Source organism: Protobothrops mucrosquamatus, unplaced genomic scaffold (assembly GCF_001527695.2).
Source record: "Protobothrops mucrosquamatus isolate PMUCROS unplaced genomic scaffold, P.Mucros_1.0 scaffold_256, whole genome shotgun sequence".
Lineage (NCBI taxonomy): Eukaryota > Metazoa > Chordata > Lepidosauria > Squamata > Viperidae > Protobothrops > Protobothrops mucrosquamatus.
Window position 1 is genome coordinate 1,832,160 of NW_015386332.1, and position 10,339 is coordinate 1,842,498.

Sequence of the window (10,339 nt, forward strand, 5' to 3'; positions counted from 1 at the left end):
CAGGAATTCTGGGAGTTGAAGTCCACGAGTCATAAAAGATCCAAGGTTGCCTACCCCTGTGCTAAGTGAATCACCGCAGTTGTTAAATTAGTAACACGGCGGTTCAGTGAATCTGGCTTCCCCTTTGACGTTGCTTTCCAGAAGATTGCAAAAGGGGATCAGGTAACCCCGGGGCACTGCAACCGTCATGAATGTGAACCAGCTGCCAAGCATCCGAATGTAAATCACGTGACCATGGGGATGCTGCCGTGGTCGTAAGAGTGAAAAAAATGATCATGTCACTTTTTTTTCCAGTAACTTCGAAGGGTTACTAAACAAACTATTGTAAGTCGAGGACTACCTGTATTGGTGAATAAAGGGCCCCTCTTATTATCTCACCCCAGTGGAGGCTGCTGTGACTGTTGCCAAATGCAGCGTTGATCTGGTGGGGAGGACAGCAGCCGCGATTTGATTTTAGACTAGACTAGACTAGACTAGACTAGACTAGACTAGAATAGAATAGAATAGAATAGAATAGAATAGAATAGAATAGAATAGAATAGAATAGAAAATAGAATAGAATAGAATAGAATAGAAAATAGAATAGAATAGAATAGAAAATAGAATAGAATAGAATAGAAAATAGAATAGAATAGAATAGAATAGAATAGCAGCCGCGATTTGAATAGACTAGACTAGATTTGACTAGACTAGATTTGAATAGAATAGACTAGCAGCCGCGATTTGATTTTAGACTAGACTAGACTAGACTAGACTAGAATAGAATAGAATAGAATAGAATAGAATAGAATAGAATAGAATAGAATAGAATAGAATAGAATAGAATAGAATAGAATAAAGCTGGAAGGGACCTTGGAGGTCTTCTAGTCCAACCCCCTGCTCAAGCAGGAGGACCTCTACCATCTCAGACAGGTGATTGTCCAATCTCTTTTTAAAAACTTCCAGCGATGGAGGGCCCACGATTTCTGGAGGTGAGCTGTTCCACTGGTTGATTGTCCTCACTGTCAGGAAGTTTCTCCTTAATTCCTCCCTTTGATCAGCTTCCAACCATTGTTTCTCGTCCTTCTCTCTGGTGCTCTGGTGAACAACCTGACCCCATCTTCTTTGTGGCAGCCCCTCAGATACTGGAATACTGCTTGCTATCATGTCTCCCCTATTTCTTCTTTTCTTTAGACTGGCCAGACCCAAGTTCCGCAGCCGTTCTTCGTACGTTTTGGTCTCCAGGCCTTTGATCATCTTAGTTGCTCTTCTCTGAATTTTTTTCCAGACTCTCAACATCTTTTTTGTGATATGGTGACCAAAATTGGCTGCAGTATTTGAGGTGTGGTCTTACTAGGCCTAGGGCTTTATAAAGTGGTACTAGTACTTTGTGTGATCTTGATCTTTTGTTCTGTTTAGATTTTTGCTGTCAGAATCTCTTGGCCCAAATGGGAAGGCTTGTTCTTCTCATATCACTCAGCCCAGGAATAACCTGCTTGCAGACTTAAGGCTGCATTCCAGCAAAACTGACAGGTCCCACAAGCTGTTGGTTTACAGATGGTACCAGGCATCCTCCTTTGCTCAGGGAAGGCCTTCCCACAGCATCCCAGGGGCGTACCAGGAGGCACTAGGCAGCACAGGGATGGCTCCAAGGGCAGCCAAATGTTAGCATCAGAGAGGCGTTTCCATTGTGAATCTGCACAATTATTCTTTAAGGATTCCAGACTGGCAAATGGGGGCTCCAGAAGACACATGAATTGGCCAGAGTCCCTTCGCGTTTGCGAATCCTTCCAAAACTGCCAGGCAAAGTTCAATAAGATGTGAAATTAGGTCTCGTGGAGAGAACAGCTCTCATATGTGAGGGAGAAATTGGAGTGAAGAGCTTGTTCAGTATATAAAAATAGCAGTAAAACCAGCTTTTCCCCATCCTTCAGATGTTTTTGCATTGTAATTTTCTTCCTCCTTGTTTATTAGCCAGCCTGACTGTCTCTGATGGGAGCTCTGTTCTAAAAAGGCTTTTAGTGTTTTATGCACATTGTTTTTTTTCTCCTTTAATGCATCTTATTTTTTTTTCCTACTCTGAACACACTTCTCCTTCCTATGACTCCCCGCATTGAATTTTGGCTTCTAAGCCTCTCGGGGCAAAGACCCCCCTCCTTTATTCATAACCATTTGTTTAATGACTGTTCAAAGTTACAGTGGCACTGGAAAAAGTGATTTATGACTGTTTTTCACACTTTAAGACCGTCCTCATGGCCACGTGATCCAAATTCATACGTCACTAAATGAACTGTTAAGTCGAGGACTACCTGTATGTGTCTAAGCAGAAATGGTACTAGTAGATCCTTTGAAGATGCAACATCATTTTTCGCTTTTTGAAAAAGTAGCCCTGTACAGTGGATTACCAACATGATCAAGTATCCTTGTTCTTCAGATAAGGAAAGATCATTATAACTCGATGATAGAACAGATATAGAACGTTCCATTCTTTGATTAAGAAGAATGAACAATAGATGATGAAAAAGGAAACTTCTCAAGAAAGAATAGAGCCTGTACAGAGGGAGGATAGGTGGAACATAGCAAGGGGTGGACTTTCAGAGACTCAAAGATCTTGTATTTTTGAAGTCCAGTCTCATTCATTAGGAAACCTGCCAAAAAGTTCAGGTATGGGAGAGAGGAATCCAGCTCTAGACTCAATTTAGTTCCTGTCTTTGCCAATGTTTTTTTTTTGTTAGGCCAGCAATCTAACTTGGCATGAAGAACCTTCATATTTTCATAAAGTTGTTGGAGCCTTATTTTGTTTTACAGGAATGATGCAGAGATAAAAGGGTCTGTAGGAGGAAGGAATCATTCTCATGATTTTCTTGGTTATAATTTCTCTCTTAAAAAAAAAAAAATAGACACTGAAGAAAGTGGATGAATTCAAAGTTAAAGTGGACCGGGAGAAAGTCATCAAGTGTCTGGAGCTGTTGAGCTGCCTTATCAAAATAGTGACTCAGCAGGTATGTGGGTCACTCTTAACTACCTGGATCTTCTTTGGGATGCCAGTATTTCCCAGTTTATATTCGTTGTTCACATACTTCTTCTTGCACTTAAAAGTCATGGTCCTATTTTTTGTTTGTTTAATTGTGATAGTCAAATCGGTACTCCTTGGACTAAAATAAAACCAGAAGAGGAGAATGTATGTAGCTCGGAGTTGAGCTATAGAGTTTTGGTGCTCTCTGAGCATGGTTTCTTTGCAGACATATCATTAGCTTACAGACTCTTGCACTGATGATGTTACCTAGTTGGGCAATGAAACATTTGCAACTAAACAGCCAAGCTTAGAGAGCACCAAGAACTCTAAAGTATGCATTTTAAAAAAGGTAAATGTTTTCCCGGTCATGTCTGACTCTAGGGGGTGGTACTTATCTCCATTTCCTAGTTGAGGAAGCATTGTCCGAAAACATTTTCTGTGGTCATATGGCCAGCACGACTATATGCCGAGGCACACAAAACGCTGTTACCTTCCTACTGAAATGGTACCTATTTGCATGCTTTCAAACTGCTAGGCTGGCAGGAGCTGGGGCGAGGACAGGAACTCACCCCATCATGCAGTACTTGGGTTTTGAACTGCCAACCTTCCAGTCGACAAGCCCAGACTCTTAAATGCTAGGCCACCTGCATTGAATTAACTCTGGATCAATATTCATGCAGTAGTTGTGCGTGAGCATGTAAAAACAAGTAGCACAATTGGTACATCTAAGCATTTAGATTGGTACATCTAAGCATTGAGGCACCCTCAATTTTTTGGGACGCATTTAGAATTTGAGAACCTGTAGCGGGCAAGCTGATCAAATGGCTGCTGTGGGGAATGTATCAAAGCATGAATGACAAATGTATCAAAGCATGAATGCATCAAAATTTGGTGTATTAATATGTTATAGAATAATGTATTTTATTTTTTTATTTTTTTAAAGAGGAGGTGCTCGATTAGCATCCTCAAACTGCATCCGAAGGATGAGGAAAGGAAGGAGGTGGGATGTGTAGGGTAGTTGAAAGAGAGGAGGAGCTGCAGGTAGGAGGGGAGGAGAGGAGGAGGGAAGTAGGTAGGAAGGGTGAAAGAGAGGGCGGATGCAGGGGGGGGGGCTGCCAAGCACCTCTGAAAATATGGTTATGTTTAATATGTTTTTTTTAATTAATGTACACCATATTTGTATTTAGAATTTGTTTATTTGAAAATTAATAAAAATTTGAGAACAAAACAAAACAAAAAAAGCACTCATTTACACACAGGTCACCTGCCAGCCACTTTCAGTCTTGCTCCTTTCTGTGGGATGCTCTCTCCTACCAAGTTTCTGTATTTCTTTTTCAGAGCAGGTGTACCCATTTCTAAAGAAAGCACTGGCCTGCAATTTCCCACTACTTTGATTTTCTAAGAAACTTAAAAGGCTCCAGAGGCATTCTCAGAAGTGAAAAATGCTAGCGGCTGGTGTCCAGCAGAGAGCCAACAGGCATCAAGATATGTAATTATGTGTACATTAGCAGCCTGGCACCAGGTTTGCGGATGTTGGCCTAGATCCTGACTAGAAGGTCCCTAGAAGAATGCTGCTTTGTCACCTAGTGGAGCATTCAGCCAGCTGATCCCAAGAACTAATCCAAATCCACTAATTCCGATAAAATCCTATACTATGAACATGCTTGTTTTGATGGCAAGTACTGAATTGTGAATCCAGGAATCAGACTGCCTCGTCCCTACTGGGACCACACATACAATAAGCCATTCATTGATTGAGTGACTGAATGAATGAAATAAAACTGTGAAACATTCATTCATATCCCTTTCTCAATGAATTTGTTGGGGAAAGAGAGCAATTCTGCTTTCTGCACCTATCACTTTAAACAACTTCTTTATTGAATGCACTTCTAGTATTCTTTTGTTTTATTTACTTTTCAGGCATTCAGCCTAGATCTGACTGAGCTTCGTGGTGTACTCCAGACTCTGGGTCAACAGGAACATTTTGAGAAGTCCATACAACTTGACAACATCTACTGGAATGTTATGAAACTCCTGGGATTTAAGTAAGTTACAAAGCCACTTCGGTGTTGTGGTTAAGGTTATCATGCTAGAAACCAGGAGACCATGAATTCTAGTCCCACCTTCGGCACCAAATCAGCTGGGTGACCTTGGGCCTGTTACTCTCTCTCGGCTCAAGGAAGAAGACAAGGGCAACCATTTCCAAAATTATGCCAAAAAAATTTCAGGAGTTAGAGCAATTGCCAGGAGTCAACACAGCGCGCGCGCGCACACACACACACACACATACAGAGTGAGAGAGAGAGAGAGAGAATGAGAGAGACAGGGAAGCTGCGTGCCCCACGCAACCCATTAGCCCTCCTGATCAGGCTTGGAAAATGAATTTGGTAATTAGCACAGTTCACAAAAGGCTTGACTTCGTGAATAAAAGAAAACTTGCAACCCGACCCCCTTTGATTGTACCCCTGCTGATGGTGGCCCTTAACATTTCTCCCCCTCACCAGTTCCCCTAATACAGTGGTGGCGAACCTATGGCACAGGTGCCAGAGGCGGCACTCGGAGCCCTCTCTGTGGGCACACGTGCCGTTGCCCCAGACTCGCCTTCCCCCACGACCCCCTCCTCACCAGCAGCCCCCCTGGAGGAGAGTCGCCCCCGAGTGTGGCCCACACGGAGCAGCGCAGCCAAGGACATGGCAGCCAGGAAGCATAGACAAGACTCTGCCCTCATGCCCCATCCTGCACAGTTGATGCTGCGGGGCGCGGGCAGAGGGCGTGGCCGCCATGGTGCTGCTGGGCTGCCTGGGTGATGTGCAATGGGCCCTGGAGGCAGTGAGTGGCCCTGTGGGCAGGTGGGGTGGGGGATGGGGGGACAGGGCACGGGCGGGGCAGGGGGTGGAGCGGGGGCAGTTTTTGGGCACTCGGTCTCTAAAAGGTTTGCCATCACTGCCCTAACATAACCCTTTGACCCATTTTATCAGAGTAAATGCTAAATGCTCAATTTCTAATTTTTATTTCTTGCTACTTCATGGATGGTCTTAAAAAGGAAAGGTTAATTGATGCCTGTTGGTGTGATTGATGGGAGTTGTAGTTTAACATGGGAAAGGCATTGGATTAGGACAGTGTTTCTCAACCACTTTTAAGTTGTGTGGACTTAAATAGGTTTCTTACTGCATAAATGGATATTGAGTGCAAATGCAATTAAGTTATGTTTTGGCTAGAAAAGATCTTTTAAACTGATATCATTGATAGTATTAGAAAACTGTAATATATGCTGATATTCAACTGTCTATCTATTAATAACAATAAGAAATGTATCCTATTTGCTTAATGTGGAAAAATGTTTATTACCGGTAGAAGAGAGGAGGTATTGGATGGTGTAATATTGGATTTAGTTTGAAGAAGCTTGTATCTACCACGGAATTATTGATGGACCGAGTCAACACGTTGTCTATTAAACACTTGTTTGTAAAATAGAAAATTAATAAAATATTTATTTAAAAAAAAAAGTTCCCAGAATTCCCTGGCCATCCATGTAGGGGAATTCTGGGAGTGAAAGCCCACACATCTTAAAAGTCGCTGCGATTGGATTAAGAAAAAGCGTTGGGTGTCATAGGTCCTTTCCTATTCTTGATTTACAGGCGGCCTGTGAAGGAGAAAGTCTCGGTTCGGCCTGCAAACGGAACTGTGGTTGAGCCCCTAAAGCGGAAGAAAAAGGGCTTCCTGCCAGCCACCAAAAAACGTCAGAACCGCAAGAAGGCCCAGTTCGGTCAGCCCCAGGAGAAAGGCCCTGAGAGCAGCAGCAGCAGAATCCCTGCTGTTGGTGAGGCCGAGGGTCCCTCAGAAGGAAAGAAGAAAAAAAGGAAGAGGAAGAAGAAGAAGCGAGTGGCAGAACAGGGCGAGGGGGAAACGTTTGAGCAGGGTCCTCCAGCAAAGAAGACGGCTCAGTCCCCAGGAAAAGCGAAAGGAGCTGCAGGGCCACATGGCCACATGAAGAAGAAAAAGCAGCAGCGCAAGGGAAAGAAGAAAGGGACTGACTGAATTTTGGGGACAGATGGGACTGTTTTGATCATCTTCCGGGAAATGTGTTTTGAAAGTTGCAGGGGGAGGGGAATCTGCTTCTGGATTGCAGCTGGCAGAATTAAAACTGGTCTGCTCTAGTATTTTGATAGTGGAGGACTCAATTGCCGTAACACGCTCGGAACTTCCTACCTGTGACGTCAGGAACAATTTCCCTCTCCTAATTCGTGTCATCTGGGATGGCTTCCAAAAGAGCCAAGCTGCCAACAGCATCATCACCCTTTCTGGAGTTGTAAGGAAAAAAAAATGTTTGTGAATATTTTAATTTGATCTTAGCAGTGTAAATTCGTACGCTGCTCCTGGAAAATGAGGTGCTTTGGGGCAATTCCTTGTAACGTCTGGATCAATTCCATCTCCTTGGTTTTAATAATAGAAGGTATCCAGCTATGATGTTTAAATATATGTTACTTTGGTTACTTGGAGTTAAACCACAGAAGTTATATTTCTGAATAAAAGATAAAAATATTTTTTAAAATCTTTATAAAGTTAAGACTAAAATGACATGCCTTGGCCCAGATGTGTTTGAAAAAAATTGTACTTTTTGCACCTCTGTCTAAGAATGGGTGAAACTTATTACAATAAATAAACAGTATGTAAATTCAGAAAAAGTATTGAATGTTTATGTCACAAGGCTCCAAATGACTCTGAGCTATTAGTAGCATTTCAGAGTACCCTAATCTGGGCAGTATACGTCAGAAATGCATTTATTTCACAACAGTTTATACCTTCTTATCCCATTAGCTGTCCCAATGCTTACAGAGACTTAGAACTGCTATTATATGTCACTTTCCTTCTAAATGTCTTTTGCATCATGTTTCTCTGTTTTGGGATTCAACTGGATGGTAAGGTGAGGTGAGTCACAGAAGGTTTATGGCCATTAGATCCCCTCTTCTTCAATTTTTCTAATGAACAGTGATAACAAGTGTATTTTTGTTTGTACCTTAAAGGAAACAACTCATTTCAAATAGCTAGCAAAATGATCTAATCCAGGGGTAGGCAACCTTGGCTCTTTTTATGACTTGTGAACTTCAACTCCCAGAATTCCTGAGCCAGCGTGACTGGCTCAGGATTTCTGGGAGTTGGAGTCCACATGTCATAAAAGAGCCAAAGTTGCCTACCCCTGATCTAGTCAGACGTTGGTCAGAAAGCAGATTAAAGGTTGGAAATATGCTCTCTGTTTCTGAGAAAACTAAATGCCTGGTTCTGTTACCTAAAACAGTTTTCCAGCTTCATGTTCTCCAAATATGCTGGGGCCGGGGGGGGGGGGGGAGTGAGAAGTCCCAAGTTGCAGAGAATCTGAGAGATGTCCACATCATGTCTTGTGGGTATCAACTGATCTAGAAACATGCATGCCTACAACTTTCCCTCAAAATATAATCTGTGCTTCCCAAACCAGCTGGAGAGACACTAGATTAAAGCAGTACAGGCAATCCTGGATTTATGACAACAATTGAGTCCAACATTTTACTAAGTGAGACAGTTGTTAAGTGAGTTTTGCCCCATTTTACAATGTTTCTTGCCATGGTTGTTAAGTGAATAATTGCAGTTGTTAAGTTAGTAACACAGTTGTTCAGTGAATCTGGCTTCCCCATTGACTCTGCTTCTTAGAAAGTCACAAAAGGAGGTCACATGACCCCAGGACACAGCAACCGTCATAAATATGAGTCAGTGGCCAAGCGGCTGAATTTTAATCATGTGACCATGGGAAACGCTCCAACGGTTGTGTAAAAAATAGTCATAAATCGCTTTCTTCAGTGCCGTTGTAACTTTGAACGCTCACTAAACGAACTGTTGTAAGTCGAGGACTACCTGTAGTACTCCAGCCTCTCGGTCTTTATTCTCATGTAAATATACAATGATTGGTAGCAGTTTGTGACAATGAATTGCATTTTTTTGTGGTACTACTTAGGGAATATTGAATCTTAGAATTTTTGAATACAAGAGGAAGCGTTCTGAAGAAGACCGAAGATCCATCTAGTTTAAATCCTGTTCTTATAAATAGGAACTGATTCCTCTGAGAGACAGACTAGTAAGTGTAACAATTCCAATGCAGGTTCCCCTCTTTTGGAACAGCCAGCCCCACAAAGCGAGGGTGGCAAAAGATAAAAACTTAAATTGGTTTTGGAAGGCCTTTGGAAATGGATGATTTGTAGTTATCAGGGCCAGAATGGCTGTTCCTGTTTTTGATTTGTACACTTGTATAGCGGCTCAGTTAAGCCAAAAAGCATGAAGGAAAATAATGAGAAGCATTCTATGGCTTTAACCCTCTGAAAGATTTACCTTCCAAGAATTGGTCTAATTCCTTGCTACAACTTTCTTAAAAACCTTAATCGTGGCCTCCTTTTACAGCTTTTTTAAAAGTAAGGGAGTCTAAGTATTACTTATTTGTATGTTCTCCCCTTTTCTGAGCAAGCAAATAGGTTTTCCAGGCAGAAGATGCCATTTTTAAGTGTTTGCATAGAATGTTAATAGTGGAAGGTAGAGATTTAATTTGTCTATCGAAGTTCCCTCCATTCAAGAGACATTTAAATTGGAAGAACATTGTCTACTTTTGTTTGAAATATCCCAGTCTAGAACACTCTCTTCTATTCTTGAAGAGGAATTAAAAATGAGTAAAAACCTGCTTTTCTATCATTTCCACCTAATATTTAAAATCCAGCTCCTTAGAGCAACAAAGAACACCTTTTCTATATTTGGAAATTGTTCCCTCTTCTTAACCTTCTATTTTCCCTTCTAAACACCATCGGTTTCCTCCACAGGATATTGGACCTCTGGAACCCTCAATCAATCTGTGCTTCTGTTTGCAATCCTTGGTAAGGCCACACTTGGAATACTGCATCCAGTTTTGGTCATTATGATGTAAAAAAGAAGCTGAGACTCTAGAAAGAGTACAGAGAAGAGCAACAAAGATGATTAGGGGACTGGAGGCTAAAGCATATAAGGAAAGGCTGCTGGAATTGGGTATGTCTAGTTTAACGAAGAGAAGGACGAGGGGGGACATGATAGCAGTGTTCCAATATCTCAGGGGCTGCCATAAAGAAGAGGGAGTCAAGCTATTCTCCAAAGCGCCTGGAGGCAGGACAAGAAGCAACGGATGGAAACTAATCAAGGAGAGAAGCAACCTAGAACTAAGGAGAAACTTCCTGACAGTGAGAACAATTAACCAGTGGAACAACCTGCCTCCAGAAGCGGTGAATGCTCCAACACTGGAAGTTTTTAAGAAGAGACTGGACAGCCATTTGTCTGAAATGGTATAGGGTTTCCTGC

At 42.1% G+C, this 10,339-nt stretch overlaps 1 protein-coding gene across 1 annotated transcript in view; it reads left to right on the forward strand.

Moving 5' to 3' along the window:
* The window catches only part of MYBBP1A (MYB binding protein 1a), a 75,191-nt gene extending 67,511 nt beyond the window's left edge, over positions 1 to 7,680 (forward strand). Inside the window, exons 24-26 of the mRNA XM_029287216.1 lie at positions 2,880 to 2,981; positions 4,916 to 5,040; positions 6,634 to 7,680. Of these exons, the coding sequence (XP_029143049.1) occupies positions 2,880 to 2,981; positions 4,916 to 5,040; positions 6,634 to 7,033 (627 nt within the window). The 3' untranslated portion in view covers positions 7,034 to 7,680. The remainder of the gene's footprint in view (positions 1 to 2,879; positions 2,982 to 4,915; positions 5,041 to 6,633) is intronic.
* Positions 7,681 to 10,339: the final 2,659 nt, after the last annotated feature.